The following is a 21,861-nucleotide window of genomic DNA, read 5'->3' on the forward strand; positions in this document are numbered from 1 at the left end:
AATAAAGACCTGCCTTTGGCACATCATTTTCTATAAATAGACCAATTGGGGAGAACAGGTGCTGGCCCCCTTACTTTAAATATTGTTATTAGTACGCTAAACTGTGTTAACAGCATTGCTGTAAGTGCACATCATTGAGAAATCTGTTATCCTATAATAAAGTTCCAATATAAGCCTGCTCCAGCTATTGCTACACCTACAAACTAGTTCCATCACATATTAGATTTTCATATTTAAACCCTAAGCACTCACCACTGAAAGACAACCAAGAGATAACGGGAGGCTCTAAATAAATTCACAATGTGCAAGTTAAATATGCTCCTTTATAATAAACATTTTAAATCCTCCAAATGCATCCTCCATTTTTGGTTTAACCATTCCATTCAAGGAATACCATCCAATCAATTGGTTTTGCAGTTCACTTGAACCCTGTAGTCACCGCGAAGGGTGAAGAATAAGCACACTGTAGAGGTGACGATTTATTTAATTTGGGTATACTCACAATAGGAAAAAAGTTAATAAAAAATATAATTACTAGGAAAATCAAAGCAATGGTAAATAATGGGTTATACTTTCAGAATGTCTGTAAGGCACAAATCTTCTAAATTTCACCTTCACGTAGAAATAAGGTGCACTTAAACTATAAGAAATAGTTTGCTTTAGAAATCAAATCGATTTCCATTATATAATCAACTTCCGGTAAAAGTCACATTATTAGAATTTAAAGGGAAAATAAAAATATACTTCAACTAACCCATATTGGTAGGTACCAACTAGAGACTATACTGCCTCATCACTCACCTAATGCTTATGTACTGTATTGTTTGTCAGTTCAATCACATTCTCCAGAAGTTTACTCTAATGTAGATGTCACTGTTGTACTTCATAGATTTACACATGGAAATATTTCTTACCCTCTAATGCAATATTTAAAAAATAATAATAATTATAAAGCAGTTTTAGATATTCTAGGAAGCCGATGTGATTGAAGCATGCAGTTCACAGCATTGCAGAGCTGTAGTAAATTTCTTCTTGACGATGAGGTCACAAACATGGTTCCGTTTAATTTGCAGAGATAAAAAAAAGGCCTCTTTCTTCAACAGGTCCATGAGAAATCTTCAAGTTTAACATTTGGTTAGAGCGATGTTGGCCAACAGTTCAAAGCGAGAGGTTTTATAGGGTATGGTAATTCCTGTCTTTGGCTTTGCAGAACTTGTACAAGAAGAATACAACTGCTTGGATACCCAAAACGAGGACTACTCCACCAATGAAGCTAGCGGCATCAAAGGTGTTCTTTTTTGAAGGGGAAGATGTTGGCACAATTGCAGTGGCTGCAGAAGCAAATAAATAAAAAATTATGTTAGAAACTGCAGTTGCCATACTTTATAACATGGGTAAAAGGATGATGCTAATAAAAAAACAAACAAACACAAATCATCCACACACATATGGATGTCCATACGGTGGAGCATCTTGTCCCTACAGTAACCATCACTGGTGGACAACCAGCTGCAGATTCATACATCTAAATTTTTTATAAAAATAGAAAAAAACATTTTTGAAACATTATGAATTAGCACACAGTTGAGCCTTCTTTGAGGTACAGGGATAGCAATAAAACCAGCAGCATAGCCACAATGCTAGATAACTTTTTTCCAGTTATGTGCCAAGAATTACATCAGTAATAGGTACAAGGCAGCGCTGTTAACGAGTTCACGTTTTGCTCAATTCTGACAAAAATCTGAGAGTGATGGAGAAAAAATAAAATATTTTTTTATTTCAGTAAATCGATTTTTGGTTTAACAAAAGTAACGCTGAACGGTGCCAGGTCAGCATCTCAGCTATATATGAAAAGCCACCAAAGGGCCTATTTCTGAATTAGCATGCTAGCACTATTTTTTGGGGGGGAGAAAACAGAATTTCTGGAAAGTGTTACTGTAAAATTTAATCTGCTGTATATCAGCATTGTTAAAAAAAAACAAACGTAAAAACCCTTCTCAGGCTTTAGGTACAGTACAGACCAAAAGTTTGGACACACCTTCTCATTCAAAGAGTTTTCTTTATTTTCATGACTATGAAAATTGTAGATTCACACTGAAGGCATCAAAACTATGAATGAACACATGTGGAATTATACATAACAAAAAGTGTGAAACAACTGAAAATATATTTCATATTCTAGGTTCTTCAAAGTAGCCACCTTTTGCTTTGATTACTGCTTGGCACACTCTTGGCATTCTCTTGATGAGCTTCAAGAGGTAGTCACCTGGCGCAGCACTCCATCACTCTCCTTCTTGGTCAAATAGCCCTTACACAGCCTGGAGGTGTGTTTGGGGTCATTGTCCTGTTGAAAAATAAATGATGGTCCAACTAAACGGGATGGAATAGCATGTCGCTGCAAGATGCTGTGGTAGCCATGCTGGTTCAGTATGCCTTCAATTTTGATTAAATCCCCAACAGTGTCACCAGCAAAGCACCCCCACACCATCACACCTCCATGCTTCACGGTGGGAACCAGGCATGTAGAGTCCATCCGTTCACCTTTTCTGCGTTGCACAAAGACACGGGGGTTGGAACCAAAGATCTCAAGTTTGGACTCATCAGACCAAAGCACATATTTCCACTGGTCTAATGTCCATTCCTTGTGTTATTTAGCCCAAACAAGTCTCTTCTGCTTGTTGCCTTTCTTTAGCAGTGGTTTCCTAGCAGATATTCTACCATGAAGGCCTGATTCACACAGTCTCCTCTTAACAGTTCTAGAGATGTGTCTGCTGCAAAAGGTGGCTACTTTGAAGAACCTAGAATATGAAATATATTTTCAGTTGTTTCACACTTTTTTGTTATGTATAATTCCACATGTGTTAATTCATAGTTTTGATGCCTTCAGTGTGAATCTACAATTTTCATAGTCATGAAAATAAAGAAAACTCTTTGAATGAGAAGGTGTGTCCAAACTTTTGGTCTGTACTGTACATCAGCCGCTCCTAAAATTTGAGTTTAGGACCTTTTAGCATTTTTTTTTTTGCCAAAGTTCCTAAACTCAACTTCACAAACGCCTGTGTGTCCATGTACACAGAGGGATTTACTAAAACTGAAGAGTGCAAAATCTGGTTCAGCTTTACATAGAAACCTCATAGGCTTTTAGGATTGTTTAGAAACGGCTGCGGTTAGGGGAGGTTCAACCTCCCTTCTCCTGAACGGGGAAGAACCATGTTCTTGATAGGAATGTTTTGACCGCTGGCTGCATTTTCCCACATCCAGCGGAGATATTAGGCTATGTGTACATGAAGCCTTAGACATAAAAGGAACCAAGGAGAAGAGAAAGACTAGAAACACACAGCATAAAAAGGATCAAGCAGTCATATCCCAGAGCTCTTGATGTTGGCTTTGCATTGCAAATACTGCCCTCCTGAAGCTTATTCGCACCCTTCATGTAAGTAAAAGCTTCAGTCATGTCCAGACTTTCCCCTTCTTTCCTGGAGGCTGGATTATATTATATTATCCCTGAGACCAGGGGTGTCCAAACTGTGGCCCCAGGACAGCTATGAATGTGGCCCAACACAAAATTGTAAACCTAAAAGAACTACTTCATCATTCCACAGACTCAACATAGTTTGTTTGGTCTAAGCTGGCCCAAAACAAACAATATCCCTCACTAATCTGCCAGTCCACTGGATGTGCTGTATACACTGTATGCAACCAAGGCAGGCCATATACGGGTCGAATTTCGAAAATTGTATTTAAGAAATTTTGTTCATATCTCCCACCATTAGTGGGCTGCAGCAACAGCCGATTTTCATGCAGCCATCGAATTTGAGCAAGCGGACATGTTGTACATTTTTGGAAAAACAAACTAAGTTTCTAATCAATGATGGGAGAATTGTGCGAGAAATGTAATCAAAAAAGAAATGTGCAAGAAAAGAAAATTCCCGGAAAGAAATGAAGATTCCCAGCCACAAAAACTATTTTCTGTAGCAACATGAGCTGAAATTGAAGGCTTGGTGGCGCCATCGGATTCCAAAAATGCACAAATTTTATTTTCAAAAGAAGATTCTTTCGAAATTCGACCATGTATTGTCAGCCTAAGGCTACATACAGTATACCGCACTGTGTTCCGGGTGCAAGCCAAGACTTTGTCTCATACCCAGAACACAGAAGTCTACAGCAGTAGGACTCAGCCGCTCAGAGCAAGCAATTGGTCAAGTCAGAGGTTGTGACATCAGCCTGTCTCTCTGGCTCAGGCAATCAGAGGAAGCTTTATATATATATTGCATGCTCTGAGTGCTGCTGCGGTAGACGCTCCTGTGTTCCGGGTATAAAGACAGGAAGTTTCCGCTCAAACCGGAACACAGCGAGATATGCAGCCTCAGCTATATACAGTTTGTACCGCACATCCAGCGGCCTCACGTTAGTGAGGGACATTGTTCTTTTGGGCCAGCTTGGCATAAACGAACTATGTAAAGTCTGTGGAAAAATGGAGTTTAAAGATGCCAATTTTTATTTATTTTTTGAATATTTTGCATAAATGCATTTACACTTAGCAAACACATGTGGCCGTAGACAAATTTGACAGGGTCTCTTTACTGGACTTGTATAACTAATCTTCCCAAAAGAAAAATCTCCCACTCTTCACAATCACATCTTATTCATGTCATCAGTTTTCAGCAGCACCTACAGTGCCTTGAAAAAGTATTCATACCCCCTCAATTTTCCACATTTTGTCACAATCGGATTTTCTGTGGACAAAGCCTCAGACTTTTGTCCGAAAGGCGTTGGCCATGAACTTGTCATGCATACAAACATCACACAATTGACGGCCAACAAACACAAACATAGTTACGCATTTTTCAGCTCTTTAGCGCCACTCTTTGAGCACCTCCTGCTAATATACGCATTTGGTGAGCATTGATTCAGAACATGCGTGTTTGTACTTTGGACTTTTGTCCGACGGACTTGTGTATGCACGGATAATTTTAAAGCCCGCCATTCATTGTCCACGGAAAATCAACAATTGTCCGATGGAGCATACAGTTGGATTTTCCGCCAACAGCCTGTCATACAATTCCCATCGGAAAATCTGACCGTGTGTACGAGGCTTAAGATTGCCCTGTATTTGGCTCCATCCATCTTCCCATCAACTCTGACCCCACATTTATGTTTTTGGTTGCAACATGGCAAAATGTGGAAAATTGATGAAGCACACAAAGGGCAAAATTAGAGAATTTATTGGAGGTGTGCTACTACATCCATCCAACCAGATCTTGATGTGTTAAGTTTATCAAATACAGTGTCAAATATCACACTAGTTTTATGTTCCCCTCTTTTTTTGTTCTAAAAGTAAAAAACAGGTTATGTTACTCACATAAGTTCATTATCTATATCAGCGATCGTCAACGTGTTATCTGATTATCAGCTATCTTAATTGTTATGTATGGCCTCTTCCAATGTGGCCCAGGAAGGTGAAAAGGTTGGTCACCCCTGCCTTAGACCTTAGAGGAATTTTTTCCTCTTGCTGATGATTCTCCCACAACCCCCCCCCCCCCCCCCCCCCAACGGTGGCCACAAATGCTTCAAATTCTATTACCCAATCGATGTGCACTTTGATCAAAGTGAATGGGCAAACAATGTAATAGCCATAATCTGTCTTTTGATAACTTTGGATTCAATTTAGATTAGAGTCTAATGCAATAAAATTATCTATCACATTGCATGGATTGGCCGCACTGATATACTTTGTTCATAAGTTTGATCATATTTTGATTAATCAGCTTATGAGACTGCATAAAGAAGACCGATGCACTTGTTTTTTTACAATCACATCTGGCTCCTGATCAAAATCAACTTCCTTGTTTGTATCATAGAAAAATGTATCTTTTATTGACGTGTATGGCCCCCATAATTTGTTATATTATATATATATATTCTATATCCATCTACATGCAGTAATACAGGTCTCAAGGGGATGATAAAAACAGGTGGTTGCGCTTATTATTTCCATCCTCAAGAAGACACAGTGCTGCTTAGGCAAGTACACACGACAAACCAAATTTGACAGGCTGCATCACTTGTCAAACCGTCCCATGTAAGTGAATGGAAGAGCGTTGCAAATGGCCACCTGAACACCTTTGAGCCTTCTTTCTCTAAAGCGATCCACTGCAAGCCGTTTTTCAGGGGAGCATTAAACACTGCCAGTGTGGAAGAAGCCTCCAACAGAATTTATAAGACTTACTTGTAGAGATGTTAAAAGAAGTGGTTGATGCAGGAACTAAAGTGCTGTTTTCAGTCGGAGCTGGTTAAAGAAAAAATAAATAAAAAATTCTTAGAGAATTAAATAAATCTATAGAGACAGCTTGTAAAAATCATGCCCTTTGCCAAGTTGTGCAAAAAGTGTGATGCATTATCTGCCGCCCCCCCACCCCACCTTTACAACTGGGTTCCTCTTTAGCCACTGATAATTACATCTTATAAGCAACTTTGCCTGAAATACTTACCTCCTAGCAATATGTTATTGGGTGCAATTCAGCTTTACAATCTGTATTTAGTATTTCCAGACAAGAGCCACAGAGTAGTTCAATTGCTTCAAATTGCAGCTTAAAGTGTGCTAAAAGCTTTGTCAATACTTTCCGCACACACTGCCCTTTAGACTACCACCTATAGTAAGAATATCTGAGCTATGCCTGAAACAGACTCTGGCCTAAATGGGCAAACTGATGGGCTCCTGCTAGCCCACCCCCCAAACCCATTCCCTCACCTTTGAGTATACCTTCCCTTCCTGGTATAAAGGGGGGGGAGGGACGGACATGCAACCGCCTCTCGTGAAGCAATGCCAGAGTCTCATTCACCCTGTATAAGTTCCACCACCATCTGACAGAGCAAAAAAGCCTTGCAACTTTAAACACAAACCAGACACATTTGGTATTTATAGTAACGCTGCATTGCTGCACATTTTATAGATGTACAATTAAAGTACACCTCCAGCCAAACATTTTAATGTGTGGAATGTCAATGTTTAGAACCTCTGTGTCCCGCCCCCCCATTTCCTGCCCTCAAAAAGTTGGTGGAAGACCCACCATAGACATGTGTCACTATAACATGGAGGTACACAGCAAATGTTTGAACCTCCAAAAGACGTTTTCGCTGCGCTTCCTTATTACTAGGGTTGTCCCGATACCGATACTGGTATCGGGACCGATTCCGGTATCGGGACCGATTCCGAGTATTTGCGGGAGTACTCGTACTCCCGCAAATACCCCCGATACCAATATAGAATACTTCCCCCCCGCCGCCGCCGTGATGCCGCATCCCGCCGCATCCCCGCTGCCGCCGACTGTGTAATACGCCGGGAACATTACAGCTTTGAATAGCTGTAATGATTCGCACCGCGCATAGACACTCCCCCTCGCTCGGGTAAACTGTCCAATCACGAGCGAGGGGGAGTGTCTATACGCAGCGCCGCGCCAATCATTACAGCGATTCAAAGTTGTAATGTTCCCGGCGTATTACACAGTCGGCGGCAGCGGGGATGCAGGTAAGCGGGACATGGGGGGAGACAATGGCTGCATGGGGGGGGGAGACAATGGCTGCATGGGGGGGGGGAGACAATGGCTGCATGGGGGGGGGGGGAGACAATGGCTGCATGGGGGGGGGGGGAGACAATGGCTGCATGGGGGGGGGGGGGGAGACAATGGCTGCATGGGGGGAGACAATGGCTGCATGGGGGGGGGGGGGACAATGGCTGCATGGGGGGGGGGGGGAGACAATGGCTGCATGGGGGGGGGGGGAGACAATGGCTGCATGGGGGGGGAGACAATGGCTGCATGGGGGGGGAGACAATGGCTGCATGGGGGGGGGAGACAATGGCTGCATGGGGGGGGAGACAATGGCTGCATGGGGGGGGGAGACAATGGCTGCATGGGGGGAGACAATGGCTGCATGGGGGGGAGACAATGGCTGCATGGGGGGGGAGACAATGGCTGCATGGGGGGAGACAATGGCTGCATGGGGGGGGAGACAATGGCTGCATGGGGGGGGGGAGACAATGGCTGCATGGGGGGGGGGGGGAGACAATGGCTGGATGGGGGGGGATACATGGCTGCATCCGTGGGGGGACATCGCTGCATTTGGGGACACATTTAAAAAAAGTATCGGTATTCGGTATCGGCGACTACTTGAAAAAAAGTATCGGTACTTGTACTCAGTCCTAAAAAAGTGGTATCGGGACAACCCTACTTATTACAGGTTGTAAAGTACAGTGGAACCTCGGATTAAGAGCATAATCTGTTCCAGGAGAATGCTCGTAATCCAAAGTACTCGCATATCAAAGCGAGTTTCCCGATTGAAGTCAATGGAAACTAAAATAATTTGTTACGCATTGACTTCAATGGCAATCAATACAGCATGCGGCCAGAGGTGGGGGGGGAGAGAGCCTCGGAAATGGCCAGAAAGGCCTGAGGACACCTTGGCTGACCTCGGCAAACATAGGAAAGGCTTGGGAACGGAGTATTTTCGTGTCTTTCCGAGCATTACCGAACGGTTGCGATTGGCTCCACCCTGGCGCCCCCCACCTCAGGCCAAATGCAGTACTGCACACCACTTTGGCCTAAATCCTGCTCATTTTGCGAGACAACACTTGCAGAGTTTTTTTTTTTTTAATACAGTGCTCATATTGCGAAATGCACGTTACTCGCAATCCGAGGTTCCACTGTATTCTGAAAGGGTGATATTTAGATTGACTTTCTGTTTAAATTATGACAATCAGAAGAAAAATGTTTTAGGCCCCTGGTGCCCTTAGACACACTTTGTGCAGCCCCAGGGCCTATGTAGAGACTAATCTCTGTTGCTCTTTTGCCCTGCTAAAGTAGTGATTTATAGTAGTTTTATGTAAAAAGTCCCCAGGCCACAAGTCTCTTTGGCCACAAGGCCATTGCATGCATCTTGTCTGCAGTCTCTGACCATCGCTTGCATGAAATCATTATCCTTTGGCTAAACCTATTGTGCGTCTGTCATCTCAAACATTGACTATTATACTTGTATAAGTGACCCTATCGTGGGCCGTACTTAAGGCCCACCATATCAAGAAAAGTTGACCACCACAGCTTCGTACATTCTCTCTATGGCAGCGTTCAAGGTTGTGAAAGAGTTTGCTGTCACAAGAATGTTTTGGAGGTAGAGAAATACCGTTGGGCCCGCCACACAAAACATTGCAAATGACTAGAGTGCTAGTATTGCCATGGCTAATAGACAATGAGTGTGGAGGAACACAGGATTACAGTCATTCATCTGCATCCCCAAATAAACTAAAACCTTCATAAAAAGTGATCTTTAATAAAGAGTGGTTACAGAAACTTACCATGTGTGCTAGTAGATGCATTAGCAGTAGTGGGTAATGTGGGAACAACAGTTGTATTTGCTGTTGGGACCGCTACAAAAAAAAAAAAAAAAAAGTCAGGCACAGGCTGCCATTAGAAACACTTCAATCTATACATGGCCTACATTACTATGTAGTTTTTTTTTCACACACACTCAAATCCTTATTTCCTGAGATATTTACAGTAAGGAAAAAAAAAATACTTATTTGATCCCCTGCTGGTTTTGTACGTTTTCCCACTTACAAAGAAATAAAAGGGTCTCTAATTTTTCAGCTCCCTCCATACATTTTTTAGAGTATTAGGGTCTGGAGACTGGATAGGCCACTCCATGACCTTAATGTGCGTCTTCTTGAGCCACTCCTTTGTTGCCTGTGTGGTACGTTTTGCATCATTATGCTGGAAGACCCATACACAACTCCTCTTCAGTGTTCTGGCTGAGGGAAGAAGGTTCTCATCCAAGATTTTATAATTCATGGCCCCGTCTATTGGCCCCTCAATGGGGCAAAGTCGGCCTGTACCTTTAGCATAGAAACAGCCCCAAAGCATGATGCTTCCACCTCCGTGCTTGACTGTAGGGATGGTGCTCTTAGAGTTCCTACTCCAAATCATTTAGATGTTCATTGGAAAACTTAAGGGCCTGTACATGTGCCTTCTTAAAGAGGGGGACCTTGTGGGTGCTGCAGAATTTTAATCCATTGCAGCGCATCGTTTTACCAATGGTGGTTTGTTTGGAGACTGGTCCCAACTCCCTTGAGATCATTCACCAGTTCCTCCCGGTCAGTTCTGGGCTGATCCTTCACTTTTCATGATCATCCTTACCCCATGAGACAAAATCTTGCATTAAGCTCCAGACCGAGGGCGATTGACGGTTATTTTGCATTTCTTCCAAGAGAATCTGTGGACAAGAGTCTTTTATACATGTAACAAGTTGTCGTTAGGAGTACCTTTTAAATTGACAGGAATTATTGTAGGTTGGTAGGGGGATCAAATTCTTATTTTACTTACTGAACTGCAATTCAAATTCATAACATTTGTACCATGTGTTTTTTCTGGATTTTTGGGTGATATTCTGCCTCTATCATCTAAAATACCCCTATGAAAATTATAGACCCTTCATTTATTTGCAAGTTCATTGAAAACAGCATCAACTCTTCTAGGTATACTTGCACACAGTTTTTCAAGCAACTCGGCAGGTAGGTTGTTTTCCAAACATATTGTAGAACTGACAATAGATCGTCTGTGGATGTAGGCTGCCTCAGATCCTTCTCTCTCCATGTAATCCCAGACAAGACTCGATGTCGAGATCGGTCTATATGGGGGGCTAAACTTTCACTTCCAGGGTGCCTTGTTGCTCTTTACACTAAAAATAGTTAAACGGTATTGACTGTATTTTTGGGGGTCATTGTCCTGCTGCAGAATATATTTGGGGCTAATCACACGCCTCCCTAATGGTATGATGGAGGAGTATCTGCTTGTTTTTTTCAGCATTAAGGACACCAAATCTCCAACTCCATTTTAGAAATGCAGCCCCAAACATATATGTATTTTTCTTTTACACACACACACACACACACACACACACACACACACACACAAAGATCTCAGGTCTGGTGATTCTAATATTTCCCCACGGGGGAGTCTTGGAGTGGGGGTTTCCATAAAAGTGAAGCTGTCCTTGTATCAGCCAGTATATAACCCTTCATTACCAGACCATTTTCAGTTTTTATCGCTGCGATAGTTTGCCTGACAATCACTCCATCATGCAACACTGTACCCAAATAATTTATTTTCTATCCATTTTGAGACAGATAAAAAAAATAAACACAGCTCTGTTACTTAAAGCAGAACGTCACCCAAAAAGGGAAGTTCTGCTGTTCCTTCTTTTCCCTCCTCATTTACATTTGTCTTTTTTTGTGGGGGCGCCAAGGCAATCCAAGGGGAACTTGCCCTCTCCTTCACCCACAGTCTTCTGGGACACAGCACAGATCCCAAAGCGACTAGCATATGTGCAATTGAAAGCAGCTTTCCTTTCAAGATGCAGGTGTCTGGACCCGAAGCCGATTGAAGAATCAGGTCAGGCGAGGAAAGCGCTGAATCCAGGGGCAGGTAAGTGTCTTTATATTAAAAGTCAGCCGCTACAGTATTTGTAGCGGCTGACTTTTAACACATTTTATTTGTGTGGGGGGGGGGGGGGGGGACACACACACAGAAGTCAGATGGACAGTTCCTCTTTAACCATTTGCCGATCACATAACTTAGTTATACGGCGGCAGAGCAGCTCTCCTGCACTGGCTCATGGTACCTAGTAAGTGACCCACCATTCCTGGGTAGACACAGCACAAGCCATTCAGCGGGTGCCGGCCAATTGATGTCCATTGGCACCCGCTGATTGGCGATGAGACACAGAACAGAGCTGCAAACAAGGCAGAGTTTGGGTCTGTCAGCAGGGATGTGATGGATTTTCTTTAACTGCAATGCAAGGAATATAATCCATCGCAGCCCTTTGCAAACACATCACAAAGTACACAAAAAACACTGGTTAGGAACATTTAACCCTTTTATTGTCCTAGATGTTCAACCCCTTCCCAGTCAGTGTCATTAGTATAGCAACAGTTCATATTTTCAGCACTGATCACTGCATTAGTATCAAAAGTATTAGTGTTAGACTGTCCGCTGGAAAAAAAAAAAAGAAGAAAATTGCAGTCTAGCTACAAGTCACTGACCACTGGGTTTACTGGTACATATTTAAAAAAAAAAAAAAAAGAAGTATAAGAAAGGAAAGGACGGAAAGGGTAACTAAAAACAAAGGTACGTTACTTGCATCTGCTTCAGTCGTGCTTCAGTCGTGATCTGTACAATGACCATGAACTAACAATTGACCCATTCATTTATTAGTTCCTTTGCTGTCAGAGGAAGGGAAGAGCTCAGAGATAAACAATTTAAAGTGGAGGTTCCATCAAAAAAACTATTTTGCTTTAAACTGAAGCTTACGACTGAAAACATTTTTTTTTTTTTTACTCATCTGGAAATGCCTGTTGCTATGCAGTCCCACGAAATCTGCCTTTGGAATCACCTAGGATCCTGACATCATCTCCCTCTAATGCTCCTGGGAAATGTGTGTCATCATTTCCCAGGATGCAGTGCGCTACCCAATTATCACTCCCCATCCAAGACTTCCAGGAAGTAAGTGCCTGTAGGCTTCACAATGCCCACAAGCAAAATGACAACGGTGTAGATATAGTTTTATTAACTATCTTTTTTGAATATCTATGCGGAGCGGCGGCGGATTGTAAAATAGTAAGTGACCGGATTTATATTCTAAAAACGCAGGATGAAAGGACATACATTTAAAAAATGCTAATTGTGGTTGGAACTCTGCTTTAAATACATACAGTTTACACCAGGTGATTGCAGTGATTGGTCTCTCTCCATAACCAATCACAGCAATCCCAAGGTACAGAGAGGCCCAGATCAGCTCTGTCCACAGTGTCTGAAGGAAGCTGCATGAGGACCATTTTGTTCACAGGCATTGGGGCACAATTGCTATTCTAACAGTGCTTTATGAAGTGCCGTTTAAAAACAGCACTGGGTAAATAACCTTACACCTCTTCACTGCTTAAAGATGTACACAGAAGTAGTGAATCAGTTAACCTAGTACTTGAGGGGGGGGGGGGGGGAAGAGACAGGAGAACTTTTATTAGCACAAGGTTTTTTCTTTACACAACACTGTTTCAGAAAGCTGCTTGTGTTACCTGTTGTTTGAACTGTAGCTGGTGTCCCTGTGGGACCTACAAAGGCAAAAAAAGAATAGTACAATTTAGACTTTATCTTACCAATACAAATATTTTTAAAATATTGAGTTTACCCTAAAGTTATGGCATTTCTTACTTTCTTCAACAAAAATAAATAAATAAAAAGTTAATAAGTAACTTGTATACAAGCAAGAGGGGCCTTCCATTAGATGGTTAGTATTAGGTAGGGGTACACATTGGATATAGGGCACAGATACAGACAGAGGACTACAGGCCACTGACTGGCATCACTGATAAGCACAATCATATCTGCAGAGGAAGCTGAACATCAGATACATTCTCACTCTAACTGTAGTGGAAATTGCAGAAGACATTATTATTACTATGAAAACTGCATCAGCTGTCCAGTGCCAACACTGAAAATGCTCTTTCAGGCTAACTGAACAATACTGGAGGTTTTCAGATGTAAACTAATATGGCAGTTAAATACAGCTTTGATCAGACACAACGAGTAGGGTACAATACCTTCACATTGATTTGGTGTGCAGTTGACTGATAAAGTTTCATTCTTACATTCTGCGGTACCTGTTAAAAAAAAAAAAAAAATGTTCATTGCAAGTTAAACATATAATTTAAATACTTTCATTGCATACTGCGATTCAACAATCAACCTAATTTCCTCCATTTTATGATTGGCTTTTAGGACCAAGTCCACCTTTATATAAAAAAAACACAAAAAACAAAAACAAACAAACACACTCTACACCCATATTTGCAATGAGAGCCTGACAAGAACTGTGCCATGTTGGGCTCCTGCAGACTCTTCTCCAGCTCCCTGTCTTTATCAAGGTACAGACTTTTCGTTAGAGAGCTGGAGGAAGGGGCAATGGACGACGACTAATCCCTGCACTTCTGTTCCGAGACGTCCTGTTGTGGGTCAATATGGGAGTTGTAGTCATTCAAAGATCTCTGGAAAGAATGAAACAGCTGTGTTGGTAGAGCAACCTGCACGCTGACAGAAAGGAGCCAGTTTGGGAGGTGGGGTCTGCTTGCAACCATGTTACACCCCAGCACATACAGAGAAAAAGGTCAAACTGCTTCTGATTCTTTCATTTTATTGTGTTGTGTGGGAATCTTAAAATCATGGGCTCTCTTATATCCCAAACAAGGCAAAGCAAGGGATTCCCACTCTCTCCACTCTGTTCAGCTGCAAGGAGAGGGGTGCACAAGCTCCAAATCACTACTGTGGGCTTCTGGCTGGACCGCCTGTTGCTTTGTCCTGCAAGGGTAAAGCACAGGTTTTCTTTAAGGGCCTGTGGCTGCCGTGAGTAAAAATGTAACAGCTTGTTCACATGCGAGTCAATACCCTGTGCTTAACTACCTCCCGGACTGGACCAATTCTGACATCTCTCATACATTAAAAAAAAAAAAAAATCCAGCATATTTTTGGCTAGAAAATTACTTGAACCCCAAACATTTTTTTTAATATAAATATAAACAACGCAACACTGAGAAAAAAAATACATTAAAAAAAAAAAAAAAAAAAGATACCCAACCTTGTGACCCAATATGTCACACTTTAAAATTGCGTAAGCCCATGGAACCGCGAAAAACTACGGTACCTAAAAATGACCTCCAATGGAGCTGATCAGACAAAGATCGGCTGCTTTACTGGCTGGTAACAGGCCAATAAACAAAGAACCGAAACCAGAAGTGACAAATTCCTTCGGTTTCTGACATCACAGAGAGGGAGGAACAACGTCAGTTCTCTCTCTGTTCACTGCTGGAGATCCCGTCAGTTGGAGCGATGGTGGCAGGGGAAGAGGGGCTGTAGAAGTGATCGAGTGGGCTGTCACTTCTACATAAAAGAGCACATCCAGCTGCAAATTTTGATACAGAGATGGATGCCTGTAGCTGCAGGCATCATCCCTATACAACCACTTAAACCCCAGGATGTCATATGATGTCAACCCGGGGGGGGGGGGGGGGGGGGGGCGACTGGTTATGCAGTATTTATGCAGCGTTTTTACAGCCTTATAACTGCCCTTCAATGCCTGCCATAAATATTACAATGGGAACCATACACTAGAGCGTTAGCAGTGCGTTTTGTTACAAATTAAGCAGTAAATCACTTTCATGAGGCGAGGGCGGTTATCAGCCGTGTTAGTGAAGAATTTATAAAGTGTTAGCTGGATGCTGGGGAAAGAGAGACAGTGGAGGTTCCTGTATCCCAGAATGCACTGGGAAATAACAGAACTAGGAGAGAAGCTCCAGACACTTCCTATTTACAGAGCAGCCATGTGGCAACACCATTTACTTCTGTGTGCAGGAAAAAGCAATAACCAGCAATACGGACAGTGCCAGGTAGAAGCAGAGGCAGCGAACATTATTGCTAGTGGTAGAGCTTTGCATGTCAGCAAAGTGGAGCTGGACCAAGAGATCAAAAGTATATGAATCCATCTTGCAGATAATTCACAAAAATGTCTGCCATCACACGACAACCTAACCTTTCTTCAAAGCAGATCATTTTCTCTACTTTACTTCCCCTAGAGAAAACACAGTTTCATGGGCATTTAATCAAGCATTCTTGACGCTTTTTCCAAGCCCTTATGCCACGTACACACGACCGTTTTTCGGGATGTAAAAAAATGACATTTTTTTTGTGTCATTAAAAACGATCGTGTGTGGGCTCCAGAGCATTTTTCGCAATGTAAAAAATGGGCATTACAAATTTAGAACATGCTCTAGATTTTCATGTCGTTAACGTAGTAAAAAAAATGGTCGTGTGTGGGCTTTAACGATGTAAAAAAAATGTGCATGCTCAGAAGCAAGTTATGAGATGGGAGCACTGGTTCTGGTAAAACTAGTGTTTGTAATGGAGATTACAGACTGAAAAGCACGAATCATCTCTCACCAAACTTTTACTAACACAAAATCAGCAAAAGCTGCTCCAAGGGTGGCGCCATCCGAACGGAATTTCCCCTTTATAGTGCCGTCGTATGTGTTGTACATCACCGCACTTTGCTCAAGCATTTTTTTCCCATCATCATGTGTAGGCAAGGCCGGCTTAACAACGATCGGGTTGAAACTCTGCTTATTTGCCTCCCCCCACATTTGGTACCTTTTGGGGGGGGGGGGGGGGGGGTGGGTACCTGGGTTTTAACAGCAGGAATTCCATGCTTCTGCACACTCACTGCCTTGTACTGCATGCTGCTCACCGACTGTTCTACCACTGCATACTGCTCACATTTCTACAGGTACAAGGTAACGGAGTCACAACCTACTGACCTCAGAACTCTGCCTCACATTCTAAATTTTAGGGCTTGTTCACATCAGGTGTGGTGTCGGAATGCGCGAGAAGTTGTGCGTTTTCCCACACTGCACAAAAATGCACTGCCTTTTGCAGGAGCAAGCGGTTGCCATTAATTCTTAATGGCACCCCATGCATCTAGCAAATGCACACAAGTTCAGGTGCTTAGGGCAACCCAAACAAAAACACAATGCGCAGTAAAACGCACCAAAAAAAAAAAAAAAAAAAAAAAAGAAGAGACCCTTCTGGTGTGCCCCGAGATTGTGCAGAATTCTAAAGGCTGCCTTGACCAAAAAAAAAAAAGATTGAGAAACACCAATTAAGTCCGATGGCCAAAAGAAAACCCTTATAAAAAGTTCTGCATATGACGATTATTTGTATAACTTAACTGCATAATTATAACTTACTATTGTTGCAGGTTAGCCAGGCACAACCTTTTTCCAATTCACACTCAGTACAGTTCTTTGAATCACAGGGATCTGCAAGAATATTTAAAAACGCAATATTAACAGAGAATACAATTAAAAGGAATTTTCATATCAGTGTTTTATATATAATTATACAGCATTTATGTGCATCTTCTACGCCGCTTCATTCGATATCCAACAAAACAGATGCAGGAGCTCATTTACAGTGTTGGAGTTTATTAATTACAAAAGTCTGCCATTAAAGTGCAAATAAACACCCCCAACCGTTTTCAGCCAAGAAAGCTTAATCTACAACTGCCATGATGCTGCACATGTGATCAGTTATGACACCAGCCATCGGATGGTTTGACAGTTTGGTTGAGAGCACAACCAATGGGAGTGTTACATTTTTGGCACATTCCGCTTTAAACCATTGAATACTACCTCTCAAATATATTTTTATATTATAAAAAACTATAAACAGATTATAGTTGTGTGAAAAATGGCCAAACACATTATAATATAATATAATATAATATAATATAATATATTATAATATATATATATATATATATATATATATATATATATATATATATATATATATATATATACACACACACACACACACACACACATACATACATACATACATACACACACACATATACACACGGCTCAAAATTTCAAGTCCTGAGCTACTAGCCAGGCCTCAAGGGTTACTCGCCACCAGTTGTCCCACCCAGCCCGCCCTTAATTCCGCCCCTAAACACGCTCTCATAAAATGACACTCAAAAGTATTATGCAGAATTAAGTTATTAACCTCTTGACCACTGGGCACTTAAACCCCCTTTCCTAACCAGACCAATTTTCAGCTTTCGGTGCTCTCACAATTTGAATGACAATTACTCAGTCATACAACATTGTGCCCATCTGATTTTTTTGTCCTTTTTTTCCCCATAAATAGAGCTTTCTTTTGGTGGTATTTGATCGCCTCTGGGTTTTTTATTTTTTGCGCTAAAAAAGAAAAAACACTAACAATTCTGTAAAAAAAAAAAAAAAAAAAATCTTGTTTGTCATATTAGCAGGTATTGCAGAGTATGGGGGGCTATTGCAGAGTATGGGGGGGCATGGGGGTATTGCAGAGTATGGGGGGTTATTGCAGAGTATTGATTTTATTTCAGAGTATTTATTTTATTGCAGAGTATTAATTTTATTGCAGAGTATTGCGCAGGGAAGGATGGCTGGATCTGTGACTGCATTTGTCACAGATCCAGCCACAGCAGCTGCTGCTGCCTCCGCTCTCCCCCCCTCTCCTCTCGCACTGTACCGATCGGTACAGAGAGGAGAGGGAGGAACCGGCGTCATAACATGACGCCGGTTTGTTTACAAGTGATCGCTCCGTCATTTGACGGAGCGATCACGTGGTAAACCGCCGCTATCAGCGGCGATTTACCACGATCTGTGATGCGCCGGGTCTTCTAGACCCGGCGCTTACAGATGATTCCGGGAGCGCGCCCCAGGGGGCGCGCGAGTGAAGGATTCTGGGAGGACGTCCCAGGGACATCCTCCCAGAATATCTCCACCGCGCTGTAGAAGTCTTTTGTCTATGGCGCAGTGGGGAAGAGGTTAAAATAAATATTAACAACAACAACTGTATCCATGCCCACCAATGCAGGCTGTGTGTGCCCACCGATGCAGCCTTGTGCCCACCAATGCAGACTTGTGCCCAGTGGCCACCATGCAGCCTTGTGCCCACCAATGCAGTCTTGTGTCCACCTTGCAGCCATGTGCCCAGTGCCCACCATGGAGCCTTGGGTCCACCTTGCAGCCGTGTGCCCACCATGGAGCCGTGTGCCCACCATGGAGCCTTATGTCCACCTTGCAGCCTACCTGTGCAGCCGAGGAGAGGAACAGGAGAGTCGCCCTGGTGTTCTGAGCGCAGCGGGGGAACACAGTGATAACAGTTTTCATTTCAATATCCGTGTTCCCACTGCGCAATGTCATCTACAGCCCTGCCCCCTGGCTGGGGAACTTTGATAGACAGATCACCCGTCCAATCCCAGTGATGGGTGATCTGTCAATCAAAGTCCTGGGACAAGGGGGCAGGGCTGTATCTGACAGCGAGCAGCAGGGAACACGGCTATTGAAATGAAAGCTGTTATCTCTGTTCCCCCCGCTGCGCTCAGAACACCTGGGCAGCGCTCTCTCTCTTCCCCTTCCGGCCTCGGTGATCGCTGGGAGAAGGACTCCAACTTTGACACAGGCTCGCCCCCCCCCCCCCCCCCCCCCCCCGACTCCCAGGCAGCCCTTCCTCGCCAGACCTCAAAATCTACTCGCAAAAAATAAATAAAAATTATATAATATACACACACACACACACACACACACACACACACACACACACACACACACACTTTCCAAAGTACATATAAGGCCTGATTCACACCTATGCTGTTGCTTTTGATCCAATTCTGCAGTACTTTTTGCATACTCATTTTTAAATGTATTTTTTATGCTTTTTTTGGCCAATTTGTTGTTGCTTTTCTGCAGCCCCTCCATTGAAGTCTATTGAACCAAAAATGCACCGTTTTGAGTTTAACCAGCAATTTGACAGCCAAGCTGGACTTATCGTTCTGGGTTGACGTCACAGGACATTTCCGGGAAAGTAAAGGGCCATGTGGGCGCGATCTGTCACCTGCTGTGTCTACTGGACACAGCTGATAACTGATCAGTTAACTGGCCTGCTGCCGGTACTATGTGGCCGCTGTAATTACAGTAACAGCAGACCACATGACAATTGTAAACGATGAATAGCTTCAAATCATGCCATTCATTGTTACAATTGTGTTAGCAGTGATTGGCTATGTGATCACTGTGACCAATCACAAAAAACTGAATTAAATCGATTTCATTCAGTAAAATACTTGTGCTTATAGGAATGAAACAGTAGTACAATGTCACTATGGTAACATTATATTGCTCTGATCACAGCGTAAAAAAAAAGTTGCAACAACACACCTTAAATTTTTTTTAGATGCATCCTACTAAATAACAATTACAAATGCTGCTTGCAAGACTTTTCCCATTCTGAAAGCGCACCGCCCCAGTGTGAAAGCACCAAGGCTTTCCACGGAAAAGTCAGTTGGAAGTTCGATGAGGCTTAAGATGTAGAAGGAAACACATACACAATATTGGTATAATGTTCAGCGCTAAACCATCTGATGAAAAAGTTTAAAAAAGTGAAATGAAAAGGCATGCATCTGCATGTGAATGGTGAGTGGATTGAAAGTTCTGGGTGATGAACCCCTAGAAATTAGTCTCTAAATGGGGTCTGTAAAGTGAGTGAAGCCGCTTCAAGCACGGGCTGGGGAACCCAACCCCCCCCCCCCAAAAAATAAAAAAGCAATCCTTTAAACAGCTTAGGAATTTATTTAGTATATAAGAAACGCGTTCTGATTGGCCAGACAGCGTGTGGGCGGCTCCCCAGTTTGACAGCCCTGGACCACCCCCACCCAGAGACACACATCTCCATGAGGCTTATGGAGGCTCCAGCTAACACACAGTACTCGTTGATCCCTCAATAGAGACTTCCCGGCAGCCCTCCTGTGACACTGCACGTGGAAGCTCCCACTCGCTCTAGCACTCTGCAAGTGCTCCAACATTTTTCATGCAAGTTTTTAGTGTTGTTTTATACAGAATAAATGACTAAGCTGTTTAAAAGGATTGGCTTGGTGCTTCTCTCTCCTCCTTTTGCCCAAGATGTAGACTGTCTTTCTGTCATTTAAAATGTTGTTCTTATTTTCTTTTTTAACCAATTATAGCGGACCTCGAGTAATTTTTTAATCTTTTCCTTTGGCAATTTTCCTTTCCTCTGCAGCATTTCATATAAGCAAGCAGTGCAGAAGCCATCTAGAAATGGCAGAAAGAAATAGAATCTGTGGGAGGACGCAGAAGAAGCAGCAAAATTAGCAAACGCTTGGTAGAATTAGGCACGAAAAGGTGCATATCATTTTAAAAGAGCAGACGAAAATCGATAACCTGTCATCTTCTGGAAAGCAAATTTTATATTAATAAAGCTGCACGTGTTCCTGGGCTCATTTGTCGAGTATACAACTGTTCATGCATCAGCTGATGCAGAACTGGTCTCTGGGCAGATCCACAGACATTTAGAAATGGTTTCCATAAAGACTGGAATACAGGGCTGGACAATGCCCAGGAGCCAAAACACCTAAAAACATTAAATGGTTTTCTATTCTATTCAAAATGCTGCAGGAAATGGAACTGCATTTTAGGGTATGGTTAGAGGCTCTTTCACATGAGCGGACCGCTTAGGTCCGCCTGCCAGTTTTTTAGGCAGACTTGAACGGGCGCTCTGTGCTCCTCTATGGAGCCACGGATGTCAGCGGTGACATGCCCGCTGACATCCGACCCGCCCCGTGTGAAAGAGCCCTAAGAGTGATTGAGGGTGAAGGATGTGATTTATGAATGCCAACAGTACCCATCCCCACCCCCCACCATTGGTGCCGAACATTTACCTCACAGACATCAGTGTACAACACCTTTGACCACTCTGCCTCTTTCATCTGAGGTTACTGCTTTATACAGCTACTGCAACCCCTCAGCCAACAGTGTTGGCATAGTATAGATCCAGGCCCGCTCCCAGAAGATTTGAGATTGCTGATACAGTGTAATATATAAAGTAAAAAATGAACTAAAGCGCTAGCCAACAGTGAACTAAATCAATGACTGGTGTAAAAACCAAAATGCTGCTCAAATCTAATATGTGCCAACAACAAAACAAAGGTATGAAAATTACCTCATCACTTTAATTTTCATACCAGTGTAATATATAGCTCACTAATACATTGGCAGAGCAATATTCAGACCCCCAGAAATAAAAAAGCAAAATTTTTTCCATTTTTGATAGAGAAAAAAGGAGGGTTATCACCCCTGTCAATGTTTTCTTTAACCATCTGTGTCCCATTGGAGAGATTTCCCTTCACTTCCTTTCCCATACCCAA

The 21,861-nt window shown here is 42.6% G+C and overlaps 1 protein-coding gene across 1 annotated transcript in view; it reads right to left on the reverse strand.

Annotated features, from left to right (window-relative positions):
- Window positions 1–466: 466 nt before the first annotated feature.
- CD164 (CD164 molecule) overlaps window positions 467–21,861 on the reverse strand; it is a 42,411-nt gene continuing 21,016 nt past the window's right edge. Inside the window, exons 2-7 of the mRNA XM_040350214.1 lie at window positions 16,838–16,909; window positions 13,646–13,705; window positions 13,121–13,156; window positions 9,350–9,421; window positions 6,230–6,289; window positions 467–1,331 (exon numbers count right to left, since the gene is read on the reverse strand). Of these exons, the coding sequence (XP_040206148.1) occupies window positions 1,174–1,331; window positions 6,230–6,289; window positions 9,350–9,421; window positions 13,121–13,156; window positions 13,646–13,705; window positions 16,838–16,909 (458 nt within the window). The 3' untranslated portion in view covers window positions 467–1,173. The remainder of the gene's footprint in view (window positions 1,332–6,229; window positions 6,290–9,349; window positions 9,422–13,120; window positions 13,157–13,645; window positions 13,706–16,837; window positions 16,910–21,861) is intronic.

Source organism: Rana temporaria, chromosome 4 (genome assembly GCF_905171775.1).
Source record: "Rana temporaria chromosome 4, aRanTem1.1, whole genome shotgun sequence".
Lineage (NCBI taxonomy): Eukaryota > Metazoa > Chordata > Amphibia > Anura > Ranidae > Rana > Rana temporaria.